The 23,799-nt window shown below is 47.8% G+C and overlaps 2 protein-coding genes across 6 annotated transcripts; both read right to left on the reverse strand.

Annotated features, from left to right (window-relative positions):
• Positions 1 to 2,412: 2,412 nt before the first annotated feature.
• Positions 2,413 to 10,248, reverse strand: dolpp1 (dolichyldiphosphatase 1). 2 transcript variants are annotated; one of them, XR_004775495.2, is made up of 9 exons: positions 10,014 to 10,248; positions 6,403 to 6,503; positions 5,858 to 5,942; positions 5,174 to 5,273; positions 4,977 to 5,075; positions 4,760 to 4,888; positions 4,568 to 4,657; positions 3,313 to 4,476; positions 2,413 to 3,204 (listed from the first exon to the last, which is right to left on the reverse strand). XR_004775495.2 is itself a non-coding variant. In XM_027029983.3 (8 exons), exons 1-8 carry the CDS (start codon positions 10,114 to 10,116, stop codon positions 4,440 to 4,442), a joined length of 744 nt encoding a protein of 247 aa, XP_026885784.2. In that variant the 5' UTR covers positions 10,117 to 10,248; the 3' UTR covers positions 2,413 to 4,439. The 2 variants fall into 2 exon arrangements, 1 of the variants encoding a protein (XP_026885784.2); XM_027029983.3 differs by having other exon boundaries at positions 2,413 to 4,476.
• A 1,152-nt stretch (positions 10,249 to 11,400) lies between these two features.
• miga2 (mitoguardin 2) lies at positions 11,401 to 23,666 on the reverse strand. 4 transcript variants are annotated; one of them, XM_081704657.1, is made up of 16 exons: positions 23,585 to 23,666; positions 22,491 to 22,808; positions 20,914 to 21,124; positions 20,644 to 20,750; positions 20,420 to 20,540; positions 19,884 to 20,002; positions 19,594 to 19,711; positions 19,368 to 19,474; positions 18,387 to 18,499; positions 17,773 to 17,845; positions 17,426 to 17,512; positions 17,171 to 17,269; positions 16,574 to 16,708; positions 16,317 to 16,370; positions 15,829 to 15,945; positions 11,401 to 15,054 (listed from the first exon to the last, which is right to left on the reverse strand). In XM_081704657.1, exons 2-16 carry the CDS (start codon positions 22,584 to 22,586, stop codon positions 14,830 to 14,832), a joined length of 1,782 nt encoding a protein of 593 aa, XP_081560783.1. In that variant the 5' UTR covers positions 22,587 to 22,808; positions 23,585 to 23,666; the 3' UTR covers positions 11,401 to 14,829. The 4 variants fall into 4 exon arrangements, with proteins under 4 accessions (XP_081560783.1, XP_081560782.1, XP_026885802.2 ...); XM_081704656.1 differs by having other exon boundaries at positions 23,341 to 23,653; XM_027030001.3 differs by having other exon boundaries at positions 23,136 to 23,653.
• Between the last annotated feature and the right edge of the window lie 133 nt (positions 23,667 to 23,799).

The following is a 23,799-nucleotide window of genomic DNA, read 5'->3' on the forward strand; positions in this document are numbered from 1 at the left end:
AAGCTTCTCTATAAAAAAAAAAGACATTACCCAACATCATTACTTATGAAAGTTATTACTCTTACTCTGGCAAGCCTACAGTGGCCTTCAAGGGTCATTACACTGAGGTCTCTGTTTCATACACAGCTCAATTTATGAAAATACTGCGTAATATCTCACTCAATATTTCAACCCTCTTCTGCCTAAAAACATTTCACTCCAGAATTAATGGATGAGAATAGCTGGTCTCATTCTTTATCGCAGATTACAGTAGGCACACTTTACCGAGACACCCTGTGTAGAACGCCTGTCAAATCTCACCACTATATCCAAACCATTAATTATTCAATATTACGCTAATTGAAATCCATTATCATCAAAGTCAGTTTGTTACCATTACATCCCAGTGAAGGACTTGCCTTTTTAAAAAACATTTTTAAATGATCTTCTCACACCACTGAGTATGTGTAATGCTAAGTGCTTTCTTGTTCAGAGGCCTTTACTCTGTACTTCTGAAGGAATGCAGAATCTCTTTAGTTCTACATGTTTACCACTTCAGTTTTATATGATCAGTATTTCTAATTCAGTGTTTGACCCTTTTTAGGTTTTATATGACCAGTGTTTCTAATTTCTTCCTTCTTTCTGCCTCCTTGTTCTGTTTATCTGGTTATATTATGATTACACTTTGATAAGATTTACTGTAGTTATACTTATTGGGAACATCACACCTGTAGTCAGTCCCATGGAATTGCCTGTGAGCTCCATATCCAACTAATATGTGTAACATTCTCTCCTGTATTCCCTCTTTTTAACGTTGATGCACGTAGATAATTGTATCTCATTAATACACACGTGCAATCTCAACTTATGATTACACATGGTTTCATAGGCGATTATATGTAGTTATATTAAGTTCATATAGTTCGAGGTCCTCACATTTTATAACATATCCTATATTTGCATACTATGGTACTAACAAAGATGCAGACTTAAGAATTAGTGGAAGAGAATAGCAGGTATCCTTCTTTATTGCAGGTTAACGTTAAGCATTATTGAGGTTCCCTCCAGGGAATGTCAGACTAGCACACAAACTCACATTTTGATCGTTTTTCAGGGGTGATTACACAATTGCCCACTTTCTTTACATACTAGTGTCTGAAATCTCCACCACTATATCCAAACATACATTATGTATATGCAAATTGCAGCCCAGTATTATGCAAGCTGAAGTCTGACGCCATCACAGCACGCGGGACCTGTACAATAAAGCCTTTTTCTTCGTATTACTCTGTCCTCGGTTGGGGAGATAATGAACAAAGATCCACAGAGAGTCCCAAGAGAGCTTTCAGTTCTTTAACAAAGATGGTCTTACCTCGGACCCTCCAGTGCTGATATCGTCGTATCCTTTACGCCCACTACCGGAACGATCCGCCTTTCACGTGCTCAGCGTCTTGGTGGTCCCCTGCACGGGATCTGCTGTACGGACCTCCACTCCGCACGCAGATCACTTCATAAGGAACACAGGACCTCTTCAGATTTCTGCTTCAGCCTGCAAACCAGTCTGATATTTTGATTTTTTTTTTTTTTGCATGCTTCAATTTGGGTGTACATCAGCAGGAACTCTGACCTCTGCCTGTAGACCCGCCGTTCAGTCCTGAGAGGTGACCTTTACAACTGTTAACCAGAGCATTCCGTACATGAAATTATCAAAAACCATTTAGTTTTTTTTGCCCATCCTGCTGGACGGGAAAGCGCTAACGTTTTTTGGTCCCCCAAACTAAAACGTGGACCTTATTGTACGTGTTAAACTGAACTCAGATCAGTTTTCTATAATTATCCTAAAACAATTATTTTTAGAAGCTGGATTTTTTAAGTGACAGAGTAATTACAATTTACAATAAGTATATAGAATTTTATTGATAAACTAGGATGTTATAACACTTAGCATATATAGAAATGTAGTTTTCTAACATACAGATGTATGATTTCATCTACATTTGGCCTCGGGAGCACCCCTCTCCACAGAGGGCACTTTGCATAGTACCTCTTCCATATTACGCAAAAAATACACATGCACAAGTAGAGCTAAAGAGCCGACACACAAATTCTTAAACCAAATTTGGATTCCGCGTGCAAACACACACAAACAGGTATTTTTTGCATGGGACAAAATCTGTTAGTGTTATTACCACGTGCCACTATGTCTTGCGTCTCTCATCAGACGAGCGGCAGGGTTGCCGGAAAGTGGACGAGGACATCAAACGGGGGGGGATTCATGTAATCAAAGGGTTTATAGGCACATGTTCTCTAAATTGTTTATTACGTTTGATAAATGTTTAATTAACTGTCGATACCTTTCGTTGTGTTGCCAGCAGTTGAAAACAGTACATTTGGCAACTTCTGCGTAAGGATCCCAAACTGAGAGACAAAAGATATTCTTCTTTTTTTATTCAGCCTGATATGAATTACACAATAAAATATAACAAAATAAAAAAAAAAATAATAATCTAAAAGAGCTATGCAGTATTGTGCCTTCCCTGTACGAGTGTCCCGTCCCGACGACTCTCTCCACAGGCAGGGCGACAGGACAACTCCACCATCCTCTTCGGCATCACCATTGCCGCGTGATGAAGGTTTCCCCTGAGCTTTGGGTTGCGGAGGCTCCGCCCCCCCCCCGCATCCCTCACCCCCAGCCCCTCGTTCAGCCTCTGGAAGCTGAACCTCCGCGAGCAGAAGGTTTGAACGGACGTGCAGCGACACGACGGACAAAAGGAATGGGGAAAATAAAAATAAAACGGGGGGGGGGGGGCTGTATAAAAAAAAAAGAAAAGAAAAAAAAAAGCCAGATGGCATTTCCTCTCTGAATTCCAACACGCTGGCCTACTTCCGCCCCACTGTTTAAAAGGTTTATGTGATGACGGAGTGCAATGGTGTTCCACGGAGAATCCCTGCAGCATGCTGGTGTCGGGGACCTTATCCAGCACATCTCGGAATGCTGGGATTATGCAGGGAGGGACCTCTACTGGGATTATGCATGGCGGGTCCTGTTTAAAACCACCTCCCCATGTTAGAGGGGGGTCGAATGCATTCTGAAAGGGGAAAGCATACAGACGCTGAAACATGCCTGTACTTCCTTGGTCCCCACTGTGCAATGCAAAGAGCTAGAGACAGCAGCTGGGAGAGAGAGAGAGAAGAGAGAGAGAGAGAGTGTCAGTGTGAGGGGAGCTGGGAGGAGAGAGAGAGAGAGAGAGAGAGAGAGAGGCAGTCAGTGTGAGGTCCTCCTCATCCTTTTACACGGATCAGGCGTTTCCCTGCCTGGGCTACGCGGCTTACCTTTCAAGGGGTAGTGCCTATCAGATCGGGTCAGGTTAGGTCAGGTCGGGTCAGGACAGGTCATACCAACTGAAGCAGGGGCCTGAGCCAGTCTAGGAGAATCCATCCGCAGCACCTCCAATAACCCTACTTCTGAAGCGCCAGGGGTCCACAGGAAGACGGGCGTTGGGTCTGGGGACCCCGGCCTGAACCAGAGCAGGGCACCAAGCTTGGCCACAGAGCCCGGTCCCTGGGGACGGCCGCATGGAGCTCCACTCGCAAGGAACAAGGGCTCCAAAGGGGCAGCTGTGCCCGCCACAAACAGCAGAGTACAGCCTACTAAATAAAGCCCCGACAGAGAGAGAGCGCATTCGACGTAACTAGTGTTAATAAACATAACAAAAAGTTTAGCATTTCGTTCAAATTCACAAAGTGCAAATCATCTTGCTTGATATTACATATTACACAAGTATGAAAACACAAGGACAGGTTTTAGAAAACAAAAACATACAAAAAAGGGTCACTACTACTACCCACCCATTCTAGTAGGCCAGCTATCCCCACCGTGCTGCAAGAAAGCCTTCCCACTCCAACAACAGTTATGAAATACAAAAACAAGCGCAGTTCACTAATGTCATGCTGCGGCATTGCTAGTCACCAGCTCTTCAATCACCCCTTCCGGCCCCTCCCCCTTCACTCAACATACGTTTGTTTTAGTGTTTGTTTTTGCCCACGTGCGTTAATGGTTAAAATATATATTACATTTCTCACGACATAGCTTTGCTTCTTGCATGGTCGGCATGCATTAGGAACACAGATCCAGTTTGGGCCGTGGTGAGGGGGGGCAGAATTCTGATGATGGTCAGGGCTGACCTCTCTCCTTTGGTCCACCTGAAAAAGGTCCTGCCCTCAAAACTCGATCGTAACAGTCCAGGTGCTAAAATCTCCAGTGTGTTAAAGAATGTAGGTTTGTTGGTAGGGGTATGTGTGCGCACGCATGTGTGTGAGTGCATGTTTGTGTGCACATGAACGAAAGCGAGAGAGAGAGAGAGGAGAGAGAGAGAGAGAGGGAGAGTGAGTGTGTGTGCATGCGTGTGTTTGTGTGTGTCTGGGGTCCTTTTCGTCAGTGTGAACTAGCAGACCGCAGATCACTGAAGTTTGGTTCCCAGTTTTCGTTGTCTGTTTCTGCAGAAGAGGAGAACAAGCCTTAAACACAGCTGACCCACACTGTGCGCGCGCACACACGCACACACTGCACTGTGCGCATTACTGTTACCTGGCTTCTGATCTGGTGACCGTGTACTCAAACCAGAGAATATTTGGAATGAGACTTGTATCCCTTATGAGGAAAAACTCTGATATGGGCCTGAGAGAGTGCGAAAGAGAGAACACACAAAGTGAACGGGGGCTCTACCATGAAATGACTGCTATGGTTTGAAAAGGATAGGAAGACTGTGCGTGCGTGTACCAGGCTGCAATCTTGGGGAAGATCGGCGTCAGCACTTCCTGTGTGATGAAAAACCAGACCACTCCCACCACCATTCCAGCCACACCCCCATAGACCACCTGCCTCCAGGTGTGGTAGAGCAGGTAAACTCTGCAAAAACAAGCACAAGCTGCACTTAGCGCACACGCACCACAGACACGCACCCACAGACACGCACGCACAGACACGCACGCCTCACCTGCTATACGACACGGACAAAGCCACGCCCAGTAGGATGACTGACAGCACATGTCTCCATAACAACTCCACACACCTGGCGTTGTTTGTCTGATGCATTCTGTGAGCCGGGGAAGAAAGAAAGAAGGGAAAAAAAAAGCTTCCCTTTCACGTCTCAAATGGTCATGCTCAGTGGAGCCAGCAGGAAGCCACACCCACCTCAAATAGAGGAAGAGGAGGAAGTAAACGATGAAGAACCAGATGAATTGGGAGTGGCTGGAAGGCATTCCATACTCTGTCGTCACAGCGCTGTGCTCTCCTGCCGAATTGGACAGAATCACACAAAACCCCTAAAGCTTCTTTCTCTAGCTCAGCAAACAGCCCGGCCAGTCTTATGAGATTTTCTCTTGCTCAAACACAGCTCACTGGCTAGACACATGCGTGTCGTGAAGGGCAGCCCTGCCCCGCCACAACAGGGAGGATGATTTTTTTTTTGTGTGTACCGTCACGCAGATTACTGTACAATCGCCAAAACTCATCCCAATCCCAAGACTGGCCAGCCAGTGCATGTTTTTGCTCCAACCCAGCTCCTAATACACCTGCACAAGGTATTCACTGTTAGCGATGTAGTTCAGGTGCACTGGGAGTTGGGATAGGGAAAATGCGGACCGGTGGGAGTTCCTGAGTATTAAAAACAAAACAACAGTGACACCAAAACCCAAAATAAAAACCAAAACACTGTCTGATTCTAACTGAATGTCATGGCAAGTGTGTTAATATGCTTGTGGTCAATGGGACAACACGTCGGCGTGTCTCAGTGGGAAGCCAGCCAATCAAGGCTAAGAATGAAACGAGCAGATTAGTTCAAGAGAGTGGGTGGCATCGCAGGTGGGAGGAGCCTACCTCCGCATGGGCGGGGCTCCTGGACTATGTGCTTCAGTACCCAGTTCAGCCCTTCGTTTATCACCAAACCACCAAAGAAGGAGATCTGGAAGAGAGGACGACAGAACCAGTGCTGGAATTCAGCACTCAGCAGTCGCTGTGCACACACCCTTGTTCACCCACTCCATGTTGCTCTTCTGAGTGCATCCGAAAACCTTAGACCTGATGCTGCCAGATGTTTAGCATGCAGCTTGCCAGCCACTAGGCCCTGCAATGCTGCGAGAGAGAACTTTACAGCTAGTCCCAAGACCTTCTGGAGTACAGATCACACATGCATGTGGCAAAGCTCCCTCACAGAAACAGGGAGCATGGAGCAGCCTGCAAGGGCCAGGCCTGTCCATCACCAGACTCTAAAACACCAGCGCTCCCGCAGGCGCTGACTAAGTACGCCAGCACGGCCTGACGCGCTGGACCAGGTGTCAGATGCGAACCGCGGTTAAATGCCACAGGGTAGCAGATCCCTGGGGAACTTAGCCAAGGTCAGAGGTCAAGGTCAGGTGACTCACCGTGTGTAATTCCCTCTTGAAGACGATGAGCGTGACAAAGCCAACAAGGATCGCCATAGGCAACAGACTGCTGTAGGCCAGTATCTGTCCTGTCAGATCACCTGTGCGCACGCACACACACACACACACACACACACACACACACACACACACACACACACACACACACACACACACACACACACAAAATGTGTGCATTGTACTACATAGGCTCTTTAGATGTACAGGACCAAGTTTAGCAACACCATACATTCATTTTAGCAACACCATACATTCAGGAGCATTATTAACCTCACATTACATGACTGTGCAAAATTAGGTGAATCCATCAAACACTACAAAAAACACTGCACACGGAAGCATGAGGCTTCTGTACAGCTATGCAGTTACATTACAAAAATAAAGTTTTTTATTGGTTTTGTTTTTAGCTATCAGACACTTGCAACTCAGGTCCTGGAAGTGGTTCAGAATGGAAGGAGAGGCATCGGCTTGGAGGAAAACAAACACTGTGACCTTGTCTGAATTCCAGACAGCATAAGGCACAGCTAAGGTTCAGACCTGAGTCACATGGTGCATCTGTGCAGTTTTCCACACTCAAGAATCACTTAAGCACCGTTTTCTGACTGTGCTTGCAAGTTTGTCCTTGCACAGCACTTAGCATACTTTAAAAAAAAAATCTATAAAACAAAAATAAATAAATAAAAATCTGAAAGGACTACTGTAACCAAAGGCATCACAAAATACCACACAGATCCAGTGTACAGGCCACATGCCTAAAAACTGGCCCATCAAATTTCCTGAAAGAGGTAGAGTTCTGCATTGTCTAGCAATGCGAGACAGAGACCACAGAATACTGATCCCTTTGCTCTGTGTCCTGGTTTTGCGTCCCACGACATTCGCTTTTTACAGAGCCTGGGAGAACTTTCTTTTTTTATTTCAGCGAGGGAGATCAGTGGCTTAAAATAACCTTAATATAACCTTGAACATAAGTAGGACTGGCCAGCGGGTTGCTTTATTCCAACGCAGCGGTGGAGTAGACTACACTAAAGAAAACGTCCACGAGGCAACCCCCCCCGTACTGCACGCGCACGCCGACCACACCTGCCTCAGGAAGAATCTGAAAATAAAAACCTGCGGACGCGATCGCTGAAAAGAGACGCGCGAATGCGTCGCTCTCTCAACCCAAGCTTAAATGCAAACAACGTGCACCCGAAACATTTGCTTTGCGGCCCAGCTCGACTTGATCCGACACAGCCACAACGAGCCATTTCAATGCGGAGACCGACACACGCCCAGACACGAGCGTCAGGCGGGGTCACCGAGGGCAGGGCAGCGCGGGGCAGCGGAGCGCCGACCGCTCGCCTCGACCGTCCGCGCGCGCGCGTCGCACGTGCATCACCAAAAAGGCTCGTGCAGCCTTCACTGACGCTGGGCTACTGACAGCAATGCTAGCTTTAGCTTAGCTTAGCTTAGCTTAGCAAGGGCGCCGTTTGGCTGCTCCTTAAACGTGGAGGCTTTAAGCGCTCCGAAACGCAAAGAACTCCACAAACCAAAAACCGAGCGAGCGCGAGCACTCCCGCGAGGCACCGAGCTGTGACGTTCGCTTTCGGCCACGTCAGAGTTACAGGTAACGGGCCGGCACGTCCACCGGTCCCAGTCACACGTCAGAGTTACAGGTAACGCGCCGGCACGTCCACCGGTCCCAGTCACACGTCAGAGTTACAGGTAACGCGCCGGCACGTCCACCGGTCCCAGTCACACGTCAGAGTTACAGGTAACGCGCCGGCACGTCCACCGGTCCCAGTCACACGTCAGAGTTACAGGTAACGCGCCGGCACGTCCACCGGTCCCAGTCACACGTCAGAGTTACAGGTAACGCGCCGGCACGTCCACCGGTCCCAGTCACACGTCAGAGTTACAGGTAACGCGCCGGCACGTCCACCGGTCCCAGTCACACGTCAGAGTTACAGGTAACGCGCCTGCACGTCCACCGGTCCCAGTCACACGTCAGAGTTACAGGTAACGCGCCTGCACGTCCACCGGTCCCAGTCACACGTCAGAGTTACAGGTAACGCGCCTGCACGTCCACCGGTCCCAGTCACACGTCAGAGTTACAGGTAACGCGCCTGCACGTCCACCGGTCCCAGTCACACGTCAGAGTTACAGGTAACGCGCCTGCACGTCCACCGGTCCCAGTCACACGTCAGAGTTACAGGTAACGCGCCGGCACGTCCACCGGTCCCAGTCACACGTCAGAGTTACAGGTAACGCGCCGGCACGTCCACCGGTCCCAGTCACACGTCAGAGTTACAGGTAACGCGCCGGCACGTCCACCGGTCCCAGTCACACGTCAGAGTTACAGGTAACGCGCCGGCACGTCCACCGGTCCCAGTCACACGTCAGAGTTACAGGTAACGCGCCTGCACGTCCACCGGTCCCAGTCACACGTCAGAGTTACAGGTAACGCGCCTGCACGTCCACCGGTCCCAGTCACACGTCAGAGTTACAGGTAACGCGCCTGCACGTCCACCGGTCCCAGTCACACGTCAGAGTTACAGGTAACGCGCCTGCACGTCCACCGGTCCCAGTCACACGTCAGAGTTACAGGTAACGCGCCTGCACGTCCACCGGTCCCAGTCACACGTCAGAGTTACAGGTAACGCGCCTGCACGTCCACCGGTCCCAGTCACACGTCAGAGTTACAGGTAACGCGCCTGCACGTCCACCGGTCCCAGTCACACGTCAGAGTTACAGGTAACGCGCCTGCACGTCCACCGGTCCCAGTCACACGTCAGAGTTACAGGTAACGCGCCTGCACGTCCACCGGTCCCAGTCACACGTCAGAGTTACAGGTAACGCGCCTGCACGTCCACCGGTCCCAGTCACACGTCAGAGTTACAGGTAACGCGCCTGCACGTCCACCGGTCCCAGTCACACGTCAGAGTTACAGGTAACGCGCCTGCACGTCCACCGGTCCCAGTCACACGTCAGAGTTACAGGTAACGCGCCTGCACGTCCACCGGTCCCAGTCACACGTCAGAGTTACAGGTAACGCGCCTGCACGTCCACCGGTCCCAGTCACACGTCAGAGTTACAGGTAACGCGCCTGCACGTCCACCGGTCCCAGTCACACGTCAGAGTTACAGGTAACGCGCCTGCACGTCCACCGGTCCCAGTCACACGTCAGAGTTACAGGTAACGCGCCTGCACGTCCACCGGTCCCAGTCACACGTCAGAGTTACAGGTAACGCGCCTGCACGTCCACCGGTCCCAGTCACAAGTCAGAGTTACAGGTAACGCGCCTGCACGTCCACCGGTCCCAGTTACACGTCAGCGTTGCAGGTAACCCGCCGACACGTCCACTGGTCCCAGTCAGCGTGGGGAGGGTGCAGGGCACATGCGCATGCGCATCACGCACACTATTTGGCAGGGCGCGTTAAGTTCCCTGCGGAGCGAAGCATGCACGGTTTCCAATGGTATCACTATGTGGCAACAACAGCTAGTCGCGTCCATTCAGTTGTAAACAGCCCGCAGCAGTCACGGGAGGACCAAAACGCTGTGCCACGACGCGAGTTATTTTAGATAAAACCAAGAAATTCAAAAACACTCACCAGTCGGATACTCTACGTGTGTTAAAGATATCGACTGCCATCGAGGTGGTGCCGAGCACTGCTCTCCCGACGCCATCTTACCCGGACACCGGGCGTCGAGCATTGCCCAATCACGTTGGAGCCACCGAGAGTCTTCAGCCAATCAGGATGGACGTACTGAGCGTCTTTAGCCAATCAGGGTGGAAGTACCCATCGTCTTTTGCCTATCACGTTCAACGGGCACGTCTGCGGTAATCGGCCATTCACGAGCCGGACCCTCAAAGGAAAAAATCTGCACGGGAACAAACGTCCAATCGGAGTCGTGCGCCTGACGGACGTCGTCCAATCGGAGTCGTGCGCCTGACGGCTGTCGTCCAATCAGAGGGCGCTCGACCGGACATGTGAAAATTGGGTTTATTCAAATGAAAGGAAAGAATAAGTGAATGGGGACACGCGCTGGTGCACGGCCATGCTGACACGGTGTTTTCAATAAATGCAAGACTTCCTCGAGTGTCTGAAACATGTCTTAAGGTTAGGCGTGCTGTTAGCAAAAGAAATATGAATATGTTTACGCCCCCCCCCCCTTGTTCTATGCGTAGTTGTGTGCTGCTCTGCCATGTGCTGTGTACAGTAATGTCACATCAGACTCGTTTTCTCCAGCTGAATGTAATATTGTGCGCTGCAGGACAAATGCGGGGTGATGGCGCAGTGCCGCTGACGATCGCAAAAGAGGCGGTGGCTGTACGTTTATTAAATACCCTTTATGAACGTTTCTGGCATTTCTAATTAAACAATGCGCCACTATTAAATAACATTTCAAATTAAACATGACATCAGAGTACCTTTGTCATGTTAATAATAGAAATTCATTTTATAATTTTCTGCAATTTACTTCGGGATGAATGAAATATCTTTTTTTGTTTGAACTTTTTGTTAAATTAAACTAAATGAGTCTACAGGATCACCCTTTTCAACAAGGGTCTGTTTCAAAACAGTGCTGTCATTTCTTCGTTTTGAGGGTTGACTACACTAGGAATTTACATTTACCACATTTAGCTGACACTTTTATCTAAAGCAACTTACAATTATGACTGAGTACAACTGTAGCAATTGAGGGTTAAGGGTCTTGCTCAGAGGCCCAACCGCAGCAACTTGGCAGTGGTGGGACTTGAACCAGCAACCTTCTGCTTACAAATGCCCAATTTTCGGAAAACGTGAACACGAAACTGCGGCACCAGAGCAGACTCTCACACACTTCTTGAACACTGTAACTAATATATGAACAGCTGTTAGTCATTACATGTAAAGAAACAGATCTGAATTACAAATGAAGTAGAGCATGTTAATTCTAATGAAAAACTGCAGTATGGAGTCAGACAAATGGAAATGACCAGAGAAGACAAGCAAGAAAAATGAAGATTGTTTATGTTTGGCTGGGAAATAAGTACTATTACTATTTGTGTTTACTTTTACTCTTAAAAAATACAGGCAGAGGAAAATCCTAAGTAAGGAACAAAAGACCTCTTGTCCAACCTCAACATCAGCTCTAGTTCCTTCAGTTTGGCCACACGTATACAAATGATTCAAACTTTTACAGTTTAGACAATCTCATGCCAAAGTCCAAAACTCATTCATGAATCAGAAAGCAGTCATTTTGTAAAGAAACGCCCAGTGCAATTGATGCAGTTACAACACAGTGGGTAACCTGCAGCTGGTACATGACCTACACTCTAACCATACGAAGGCTGTGGGAGACTTTTGTATACAAGACAACAACAACAACAACAAGAATAATACTTTTTTTTGTTTGTTTCACAATTTAGAGCACTTGGTTAGCATTAATAGGGCCTACACGATAAAGCTATAACTCTGTTATGACATAAGAAAATATTTAAACATTGCCATAGTCCTTAAAATATATACAGTGAAAATGCCCAGCAAACGCTGGCCTACACCGAATTCTGATCCACTAGCTGCTCTGATGGGCACTCTCGTGACATTTTTAAACTTTTAAAAACAGTAATGACTTTCGAAAGGCATTTGCACAATGAAAAATAACAGTAAAAGCTTCTGAAAAGCACTGTGACAGGCTGGCCGTTCTCCTAGAGCAGTGAGGTTTAACATACACAGACACATTCACAACAAGGCCGTGCACAAGCAAAGAATCAAACCATGACCAGATTTCACAACCCTTCCTCAACTGTAACCAATTTCTTTGTGTTACAGAAGTACAACCAGATGACCAGATGGGGGACACACGTGCTTTCATGGTTTGGAGAACCTGTCTGCCTCTGATGGCACATTAATGGATGACCGTTAAGGTCGGAATGATATCCCAATAAGATTTCTCCCATCTCCACTACAGACTTTTGGAATTCAACAGCTACCACCGGACATTCCAGGAACAGGTTATAATTTGAGCTGTTCTGGTTGTCACGGATGTTTCATAACGCATTAACACACAGTACGGGAGACACCGATATCATTTCAAGCAGATTCTCACCGATCGACACCACCACCCCCACCCGCAGTTTAGTTTTTAAAAATTCCCTTTTGTAGCATTAAAACCATAATCGCTAAGATAATACGGCTTGCTTTGCTACAGCCATCAGTCAAGACGCCGCCCTGATCTTAGGACAACACGCACAGGCGCGCCCAACATCAAAGCATTCCTTCATCTCAGCGTGACGACGCTTCACCCCGCGCGCTCTGTGAATGCTGGTGCAATGGCAAGGGAGAAAAAGATCCCAATAAAATAAACAAAAATGGAGTTCACAGTTCATTTTAGGACTAGCTGCTGAGCCAAACGGAAGGAGATGGCGCCAATTAGTACATTTGAGGAAAAAAAAGAATTCTCTTTGTTGAACTCATGAGATTTTTCTGTTATGTTTAGTTCAAAAATGGACATCACCGATCTACAGTTAACTTGCACTATAAAGCTATTTTACTAATATACCCACAGGAGGACAAGACTTATCTTACCCGTGATTCAGCTCGAAAATGTCCTAATCGTAGCCTACAAACGCACATGCAAACAGATACACAATACTGTAGTGTGCAGTGCAGTCCCTGGACCTCCTCCCTCTGGTTCTGATTAAGGTACATTTCAGCAATCTCATACACGACAAATGTCTTGGTTCACAGGGGAACCGTGAACACATGCCTTATGAAGTCCTTCTGTGCATACACTCATTCTGCTGCTCTTAAACGATGGCAAGTTCACTAGTGCAAACCCATCAATAAAAACACAGGCAAGGATTTAGACGCAGCATACCTGACTATTCTGAACTGCCATAAAAAGATTAAAAGGTAGACCTCCACCTCCCAATAAACAAATCTCTCTCATTTCATAGTAAAGTGCAAAGCAGCAAACGAAGGCAGATCCACCAGATTACAGGTTTTGTGGGACTGGGGGCAAAACGTGGAGCGCAAGGCATAAATTCACAAATCTCTGTTACAAATCCCATATTTCATGACCCGTCAGTACAGCGACCCTGGAAGTTCCTGGCCAGAGAAAAACACTATACACCTACATTCTAGTTTAAGACTTAAACGATGGTTTATATGTGCCACGGGGATTACGGGAGTCCTATACTAGAGGTTAGCCTGTCTGTGTGGTTCCTGTAGGTTCTCCTAACCAACGGCATTAATAGTGATGGAAACTGGTAGCAGCACCAACCGGTTATCATAAACCAGTTTATGAGACGCTAATTTACCTCCACCGTTTTTCATTCGCGTTAGCCATTTTAAGCGTTTATAGATGACTTGGGTTAGGAACCACAGTGCTAACATAACCCGGATTAGGAAAAAACGACACGCAGGTTGGCCACTAAAAGGTTCCATTTCAAATCATTGTTGATCTGAATTTAAAAGCCGGTTGATCTCAACTCAACTATGCACTAGATTAAACCCAAAAGGTCGATTTCCCAGACTTGGATTAAGTCTAAATCCAGACCCAAGTTTCCAGTGCTTATTCACGACTGGCACTGAGGTTTATAGTCCAACCATGAAAGCAACACGAAGAGACCAAACTCATTCATTCATTAATTAATTAATTCATTCATTCTCTCTCTCTCTCTCTCTCTCTCATCTTTCATAAATCAAGCAGTAATGCACACAACTGGTATGCAAATACCCAAAGACTGCCAAAAAAAAAAAAAAAAGAGATTCAACATAACTTAAGGTGTGTACAAGTTTGTGTAAGCGTGCGCCAGGTTGGGACCATGTGTAACAGTTTATATATAAACAGTGAGAGCAGCAAAAACAAACTGGGTTCAGTGTTATTTTTGGGATTTGAGTTGTTACGATTCCTCCTGGTGTTCTCCCGGGGTCAATCAGGTTCCACAGAAAGCAGCAAAGATTCCACAGCCTCCCTCAGGAGACCCGGCCGGATAGTGGGATAATCTCAACAAAATCCCATTCAGTACACGCTTCCAAAGTGTGCCCAACCCACACCCACACACACAGACAACACGGCTGGGTACCCGCTAGTCTCCATGGTTATGGCAAACCAGGATCGGATGCGGCTGATCAACCACTGCCATGTGTTCCAGTACAGTCATTTTCCTCATTTATTTTAAGTGAATTATAATCTCTGGTGATGTAGTTTCCTGTCTGCTAATTGTAACTGTTGAAAGCGTTCCCACTGATTGAGAATAGGCCTTTCAATCTCAGTAATTAAAAGAATTCCACCTGTAGAATTCCATCTGAATTGATTCTAGATTTTTTTTTCTCCATAAAAGTCGGCACGAAACCGGGGAACTTCAAACAGCTCAGTTGTAATCTCCTTTTGCCTGAGCCGTTCTAGAACGTTCCGGAGCTCCACCACAGCGGCGGCTCAGTCCTCCTGTCCCGTGGGCAGCCGGGGGGCATCGTCCGCCTGGCACGGGCTAGAGAGCGCCACGCCGTTGGTCTCCGGAAGGCTGTTGGCGCCCAAGTAGCCGAGGAGAATGTCCGCACGCCTGTGCGACAAGCTGAGGATGTCCTCGGCCAGGGACTGGGCTGAGGTGAAGCGCACCTTGTCCTGGTCAAACATGTCCTTCAGGTACTGCACTATTTGTAGCTACACACACACACACACACACACACACACACACACACACGCCAGTTAGGTTATATTCCCCAAGTGAAGGTCTATAAGGAAAACAAAAAGAACAACAACATTTACTCACACATCCAGTCCAAATGTGCTTTTAACACTCTTTCAAGAAACGCACAGTCATCATAAGAATTTGGCACGTAGTTTTAAAAAAAAGGAATGAACAACTCTAGGGCACGTTTACTGCCAAACAGTTTTCGAAGCAGAAGCAGAGCGATCAGACGGCGGTGGGAGGTGACGACTTCACATGAAAGGTGGATGTGGTTTAAGAGCGTGCCTGAGTTCCAATCTGCAGGACAGCAGGCACGACTCATTCAGAAGCCACCCATACTTTCATAAGACGCAAAAGATGGAGCGTCATCATTTTGCGGGAGCTCCAATGCCTCGTTTTGATTCCAGGTTCCTGCCGTCCGGCAGGACATGGAAACGTGGGACTCCAAACAGACCCACTCGAAACTCCCTGTCTGAACGATCAGAATGCAGGATGCTGACACCGTGATGCGTGGTCTGGAGCACCGGCTCCAGAAGAAACCTGAAGCTAAACCGTTAAGCACGTCTATATAACCCCACCCCACCTACTCAACCACCCACCTCACATTAAAAAGGCCGATATTCAAGTGCGTCACTTTTAAAAGGTGGACACTGTCTGTAGGCCGAAGGACATGACCAGCATGCCCCAGTGCTTACGGCCGTGGCGTCAGACGATGCGTCTGACAGCAGCCTAGCTATGGTTCTTACCTTGAAGGTGGTGCACACCTCAGTCAGGTGCAGCCGGGGCCCCAGGAAGCCGAACGCCAGCACGGGACTGACGTGCTCCGAGATGGTGTAGAAATGGGATATGAACCCGTCTGGAACCTGAGAGACGCACAAGAGTGAGAAACGTGGCTAACCATCTGCCTCCTCAGTACAATAATACGGGGATATGTGCGCGTGCATACATACACACACACACACACACACACACACACACACGTGCTGTTATAAAAATGATCGGTTATATGAATAACAAAAACTAATACTGAGCTACAGCGTGGAGAACAGGAGACCACCACGGAGCTGCAGTAACAAGCTCGTTTTTTCCTGCCTGCTATTTTTGAGCAATGTGCAATTTCAGAATGAACAGGTTTTGGTCCACCACTGTGCCTTGAGGGAAAACCAGCGAGTGTGTGTGTTTTGATGACAGATGTGACGACACAATGTATGTAAGAAGATTTACAGAAACGTACCATCAGTAACCTTCTCTTTGCTTTCAACACTGACCAACAAGCCGTAGCTAATGCCTGTGGGGGGAAAGAGGGGCAGGACAAACAAACATGGAAAGAAAGAGAACGAGAGAGAATCTGACTAGAAGACACAAAGACGGCAGAATACACGAACGGTGGCGTCTTCTCCAACACGCCCGGAGGAGGGGGACGGCTCCGACCGAGCCTGGGAGCCACGGCAGGAAAGCCGCACGGGGAAACGGTTTCGGATTTTTACGCACCGTCTCTTTGAAACTATCCGACAGCCATCGGTTCCGCAAGACGGCTACGACGGAGGTGGGAGGGTACTCCAGGTCCTCAAACGCGTCCATGAGAATGAAGTCTAGCACGATGTCGAAGAAGTTCATACATACCACCTACACAGAGGTCAAAGGGTAAAGGTCAGCGATAGCACCTATCATTTTACCTGATTCATGTGTAAGATTAGTCAGATCGAGGTCAAAGGCAGACAGGAGGTTCATGGTAGGAAAGCATTTTAATTCAAACATGTTTATCTGAAAAGTAGAAATAAATATGAAGAGATTAAATAGGTTTAATAAACAAAAGTGAAAAAAAGAGGAAATTGGAGAAAGACACACAGATCTACAGAAAGAGAGAGAGACAGGCAGACAAGTAGAGACACAGACATGTAGTGAGACACGTAGACCGACATGCAGCGAGACAGGTGGCGAAAGATGTAGAGAGACAGGTGGCGAGACAGCGATACACGCAGAGAGATAGAGAGACAGGCAGCGAGACACAGAGAGATAGGTAGAGAGACACATGCAGAGAGACAGACAGGCAGCCAGACACGTAGAGAGACACATAGAGAGACATGCCCCTCGTCCTTCAAGCTCCATCTTGGTGATGGGCCAGGTCTCCTCTCGCTGAGTGTACAGCAACATGTCCCGATAGCTCTCCAAAAACGCCTTCGGACTCTACACACACGCACGCACGTGTACAAACAGAGGAAAAAGAAAACCAATTTAAAAAACACAAAAGCCAAGCAGGGTATCCATAGGGAGAATAAACATCACATTTATTCCAACGAGGGCAGCAGACGCTGGGTCAGGGGCTGTTTAGGGATTTGGTACCTTGCCGGCTTTGATCATGAGCCCAGTGATCATCTGTTTGCCAGTCTCCATAAAGAAGGCTCTGTGCGTCTCATCTAACAGCAGTACCTACACACACCCACACCCACACACCCTAGTGAGTACCACAGTAAGAATACAGGCAGTGAGCAAGACAGCAATCAAGTCAGAAGAATGTGTGAGTGGGTGGGTGAGCAGAGAGAGAGGTAGAACAAAAAAAAAAAGAGAGAGACAGCGCGCAAGAGCAAAAGAAAGACAGCAAGAGGCAGAGAGCGAGCACAAGGTTACTTTTGCGTGTGGAGTTATTTCTGTGTGTGTGTGTGTGTGTGTGTGTGTGTGTGTGCACTGACATAGAACGCCTGTCGAACGCAGTGCAGCTTAGCCAGAAAGTCTTGATCACTGTAACACTCCAGTAGATCCGTCCTGTAGAGCAAGCGCAGGCACGCACACGCACACACACACACACACACACACACACACACACACACACACACACACACACACACAAACTAACTACAAGTTACTCCACCAAAAAAAAAATGCAGCTCAGTTCTGGTAAGGCTGTCCTCAGGAAACACTCTTCAGGGGTGTAAAGTCAAGCTACATTCATTTCTGACATCAGCTCTTCCGCTCAAACAACAAGGAAGAGAAACCATCTGATAAACAGCTTGTTCTCTGCAGCGTCCTAACCACAATGAGTCAGTCTACGTCACAGGAAGCTTCTGCAGACCACAGAGGGTTAACGCGACCCTGTTGTTCAGGGTTTGGTCGTCACACCACGTGTACTACTAGGTATGGGGTGCTAGAGTGTACTACAGGAGTGATCAGTAGACACTCCCACCTCTCTAAATCTGCATTAAAAACATGCAGCGTGCAGGGTGACCATGTGTAATGTGTTTAATGTTTACTGTGTCCTTGGGGATCGATTCAGGGCGCTGGTGTGCGGGGCACTCGCGTGTATTACCTGAGAGTTCTGCAGGCTATTTTTCCATCCCTCACTAAACTCGACGCCTCTTCATACAGAGCTGCTGACTTTATCGGCTGATACACCTCGTCCTCAGGGAACACGTCAAACAGCTACAGCAGAGAGAGAGAGAGCACATATATGTGTGTGTGTGTGTGTGTGTGTGTGTGTGTGTGTATATATGTTGAGGTAATAAACTGTTGTGGGGTGAAGGAAAAGCCAAACGGTATTCTGTATTTTCACAAGGTAATATGCGATCTCATTATAAAGATTTTGAAGCTCTGTCACAGGTGCAGAGTGGTGCAAGACCATGAAAGCATAAAGATGAATAATGTTACTGGGGTATCTTAAGGTCAGGGTCTGTAAGTGCAGATCAGAGGCCTCCGTGGGAGTCTAAGGTAGCTCACTGGACTGTTCCCGTGAGAGATAATGTCATAAGTACTGGGGAAGATTGTTTTTAAAAGACTTGGAAAGCCTCATTGAGAGTCCTGTGCTTCGTTATCTTGCCACAAGGGCAGGGTGAAGCTGACATGAAACATCTGCAAGATGACGTTTGCAGATCATCTTTGTTTAGCCAAAGGAAAATCTCCCAGTGAGACACAATGGTGTCGCGCTTCAGCTTTTACAGTGATGGGTAACTTCCACATTATTGGATCTCAATTTGCACGACGCCCCGCCGTGTGGGTCTAAATGTTCCCCGCGGTACAGGGCCAGTAAATGTGATTTCTAGAGCAGTCTGGTAACAAAAACAAAAGACTTCCCCTTTTAACCATAAACATGGCTTCATCCCGTACCATCGAGTGTGCGCTGCTAAAACGCTTTCTCTGGTCCACTCTGATGATGCGACTCACACAGATGTGTTTAGAGGGCTTTACTCCAAACACACTTCACAAGGAATCATTTCTAACTCGGTGTTTAAACCTTGCTACCTGCAAACGTTTTATTACTTCAGCGTGTGTGTGCACGCGTGCCCATCCTCACCTCCGCTGCGGAAAAGAAGGAGTTGTCAGAGGTGATGGTTGTTGCATCGTCGTCCTGTGGCCTGCGAGAGCTCCCCACAGTGGGCAAGATCAGCGTCCCTTCACTCTCTACATTGCACACACACACACACACATGCACGCACGCACACACACACAGCCATTAGGAAAAATACTGCAAGTGTGAACTCAGGTCCATGAACTTTATTCGAGCCTTAGCATAAACTCACCCAGCTCTGTGAGCAGGCTTTCAGGAGGGATACTGGTCCCAAAGTCTTCCTGCAGGTGATACGCCCGGTGCAGAAGACATTCAAGCTTTTCGGCAAGCTTCCGATTGCGACCTTCCGGCTGCCGGGATCACAGGGTGAGGGTGTTATGGCCCTCTCCCCAGGAACGAGGTTTAAGGTGTCATTTCATAATCCACCAGTAGGTGGCAAAACTAATACTATTAAGAGTGAATTAAATTACACTTGGAAGCATCTCTCACACAGCCACTGTGTGTTGATGGGATGGCCTTTACCATGTGTGACACCCCCTGCTGGGCGAGGCTGTTACTGGCAGAAGCGCCGGACCGTGCTTGGTGTCGGATGTTCAGAGCTTGCTCCCACTTCTGTAGCGCCTCTTCAAACAGCTCCATACCTATAGGGGGTAGTAATGAGCACCACAGCATCTAAAGACCAGTTCAGAGCTCCATCTACAGGGCACTTTTCTCTTTAATTGGACAAAGAATTTAAATCATAACATCACTGTAAAACTATCAGTACTTCTCTGTTGCCACACGGGGGCAGTATAATCTCATCTCAATCTTCCATAGGGTAACATTATTTAAACCAGATCTCAAGACCCAATAAACCGTCCACATTTACGGTCTGTCTCACCTCCCTACACTCAACCAGCAACCAGGAACACCTAATCAGTTGAGCCGGGGGCTGGGTCCAGGTTGAAAACTATCAATCCGTCAACACCTATACATGACCTTACAACTCCACACCCACAGGGGGCGACAGAGCCTAACAAACATGAAGTCATGAGGCGACGTGAACTTGCTGGAGTTACCCATGAGGTAAAGGTTCTCCGCATCCGTGTCTTCTATTACGCCAGCCTCCCCGGACACAGGCTCCGCCTCCCAAGGACCGCCCCCACTAGCTGACTGGTTGGGAGAGGGCGGGAGTCGTGCCTGCAACAGACAGTTCCAGCCAATGACGGTGCAACCTGGTGCACGGAACGGTAACAGAGGAGCTGGACTGTGTGCATGCGTGTGTGTGTGTCATCAGTCTTACTGAAGTGATGCTGTGGGAAGAGTGTTTGCTGGCAGCCAGGGAGATTCCACTCATCACGTCACTGCTGGCAGTACCCGGACCCACCACCTGTCGTCCTAGATACGGACCTGCAAACACACAAAATCACAGTTAGGCAAAGCCACCCTGCAGAAGCTCAGTGGAACATTGTTCCTGACATTTTTTTTTTTTTTTTTTTGTACTCAGCCTACACGTCAGGCTGCATAAAAAAGGATTTAACGCTGCAGTATTCCTTTATGAGCCTGTTCCCACCTTTCTTTAATGACGCCGGTCTTCCCGCACGCAGCAGCAGCTGTTCGGGAACACCGCCGGGCTTCGGCTCAGACTTGTCTGCCACCTGCTTCCGCTTCCTGCCGCGCCGCTTCAGGTGGTGGGCGGTGAGCGCCAGGGCCACGCTACCCAGCGCCGTGGCAAACAGCACCTTCTTCAAGCTCGGACTCAACCGCAGCTGAGAGAAAATGGACTGAGAGAGAGAGAAAGGAAGAGAGGAGGAATGAAATGGGAAATCACAGAAATCACAGATTTCCTTTTGGAGAGCCATATAACGGTCAAATGAACTGATCCGTGATCAGACGAAACTGACGTATGTCTGAAGTCACACAATCAAACAAATATTGTTCTTTTGGTGTGCAATCACACAGAGGACCCTGTAATTAGTGGAGACCCTGGTATAAATATGAAGAATTACAAAAAGAGAATTAAAAGGACGAGCTGTTATGGACCGACATCGCACACATGAAACGTGTTCAACTACCAGGTGCACATGCCTAATATGACCTCGACGCGGGTCACACGCCAAGTCTCCGGTCACCCGTCAACGACATGCAGGGTTTTGCCAAAAAGTCCTGGCACTGTGGAGAAACCGTGACACCACTGATCTGCACAAGGTCCACTTGACCAGCAGCATGACACAGAGCCCAACATAACTGTCAACACGGAAGACGGCGCGAATCTTACAGCTGTGAGATGCAAATCAATTTAAAAACTTAAAACTTTGACCTTTCACTTTCTTTTCCTAAAAACACTGGACTTTGTCTAGCAACCCCGCTCTGATAGGTTGTGCAATTCATTTTGGCATCTCTGCCATTTTTGTAATCACCCGCTTACAATAAAACATCAAAAAGTTGTTTTAAATATTGTTTAAAGAAGTTAAAAAAGGGCAGGTTCCTCAGATGTCATTCTCTACATGGCTTACTATGATTTATTAAAACTTTATGATTAATTTTCCTTTAATGTTTCAAACAATGGCAGAGTCCAGTGCCAGTCCAGCATTGCAAAACAAACAGAACCTACGTGACAAGGGCCATAACATTCGCTGGCTGGCAAGACACCTCTGGGTTCATTATTGTACTTAGTAACATGAGATCAGAAGTGTGTGCAAAGAAACTAATATCAGCAAGCCATCCAGCCATTTAGAGGACAGCCATCTTCCCGATCTCAAAATAGTTCATGTAAAATTGTCATTTAACAAACAGACAACAACTTAACAATTACATTTGATCATTTGTTAAACTATTACAATTGTTAATATTTAATTATACTATTACAATTGTTAATCTTTTCATCTGTTTGAACACTGCAATTGGCACACAGTGGCACAAGTACCTTGGATAAACTCAGGTCATATGCGCATGTACGCGCGTGTGTGGGGGGTGTTGCAATCATATAAGGATGGTGTAAGGGTGTGTGTGCGTTGCAGTCAAATAGGGATGTTTGTAAAAGTATTCGTGTGTGTGTGTGTGTGTGTGTGTTGCTGTCAAATAGGGATGTTTGTAAAGGTGTCCTTTTGTGTGTGTGGTAAGGTGAGAATGGCAGACGCATATGGGTACCTGGCCAAACGTGGAATACAGGAACACGGGTATCTCGGCCACGGTCATGGCCAAAGCCTGCACGATGGACATACTCTCTGCTCTGCTAACGGACATCTTAGCTCTACCCCTCCGTGCTACACAGCGCAGGCTTTTGCATCCAGATTCCCACCCTCTGATCCAGGATCAGGTGCAGGCAGCCAGGGCAACGGCTCTGCTCGTGGGCCCAGCTTTCAAACTGACCAAAGATCAGTTTGATCAGTTCAGTGCTGCAGGACTAATAACGGCGGGTTAGAACTGATCCGGAGTCAGGCTTCCCTGGTGCATCATGTTCGTTACCTAGGAGACAAGAGCAAAGTTCTTATCCAGCTGACGGTCCCCATTAATACATGTGCTTAAATAAACAAGCCTAAAACCTACTCCAGTCTTATGACACACATTTTAAGACAGAAAAAAAAACTGGCTTGGCAAGACACGCTTACAAAGCAAACGTCGCTGCGTTTCTCCAACACTTCCCACGCCCTTTGCGTAGGACAAAAAAACAAAAGTTGCTTAGACTTTATTCATTATAGTGACTGTGCATCCAACCTATACGGTCACAGCACTAAACCCGGGCACATCTACTTCCGAAACTAACTCAGCTAAGATAGCAATGTTTAAACCAACCCGAATTTCTATGCCAAGCACTTGTACAGCACGCTGCTCAACGCAGTCCCACATACGAGCAACTGTGCCAACAACTCCGACCAGCGAGCGAAGCCCTGTGAAGGAACGGAGACCCCAGAGGAGGATGTGTGCAGGCTCGCAGGAGAGCTCTCGCTTCTGGGGCCTTATGAAGCTGTCTGGCTGGTTTGGCCGTCAGCTAACTCACAAGCTGCGTTTGTGTCCCGTGTAGGCAGTGAGCGGTCATCTCGCCCCGCGTCCTGTCCACATCTTCACCCGCTAGCAAAGTCAACGAGCCTGGCCACCCCAGCGAGACTGATAGCGTCCGAGCTACGATAGCTGCCGCCCACGGAAATGCATGAAACTAAGGAAGTGCTGTAGTATTTACAGCAAAAATCAGATGGCGGTTGTTGAAAACGTGAGACCAAAAGAAAACCAGCTCAATCACGTACTCGCACTCCCGCTCGGGTAACGGTGCAGAAGGACATTCCCGACGCCGCATTTCACACACTAACCCGTGGATTTGTTTGGGGCGGGGTGGATTTGACTGACAGCTACGTAAACCAATCGGGAGTGATATGGAGTTAACTGACAGCTGCACAAACCAACCGCTGCGTGGACTTGATAAAGGTTGCCCAGTCGCGTAGAAACATGGACGTGGGCATTG

The sequence above is a fragment of the Electrophorus electricus genome, chromosome 21, assembly GCF_041902795.1.
Source record: "Electrophorus electricus isolate QZ-2024a chromosome 21, ASM4190279v1, whole genome shotgun sequence".
Classification (NCBI taxonomy): Eukaryota; Metazoa; Chordata; class Actinopteri; order Gymnotiformes; family Gymnotidae; genus Electrophorus; species Electrophorus electricus.

Excerpts from the sequence above, each read along its gene's own strand:
- dolpp1 (XM_027029983.3), bottom strand. The coding sequence starts at position 10,116 with ATGCTCGACGCCCGGTGTCCGGGTAAGATGGCGTCGGGAGAGCAGTGC. Across the intron at positions 6,504-10,013 it reads ACACGTAGAGTATCCGACTG|GTGATCTGACAGGACAGATA; the intron begins GTGAGTGTTTTT and ends GCGTGCGCACAG. Across the intron at positions 5,943-6,402 it reads TCAAGAGGGAATTACACACG|ATCTCCTTCTTTGGTGGTTT; the intron begins GTGAGTCACCTG and ends CCTCTCTTCCAG.
- miga2 (XM_081704657.1), bottom strand. The coding sequence starts at position 22,586 with ATGTCCGTTAGCAGAGCAGAGAGTATGTCCATCGTGCAGGCTTTGGCC. Across the intron at positions 17,513-17,772 it reads GCGTTCGACAGGCGTTCTAT|GTACTGCTGTTAGATGAGAC; the intron begins GTCAGTGCACAC and ends GGGTGTGTGTAG. Across the intron at positions 15,055-15,828 it reads AGGTGTGCACCACCTTCAAG|CTACAAATAGTGCAGTACCT; the intron begins GTAAGAACCATA and ends GTGTGTGTGTAG.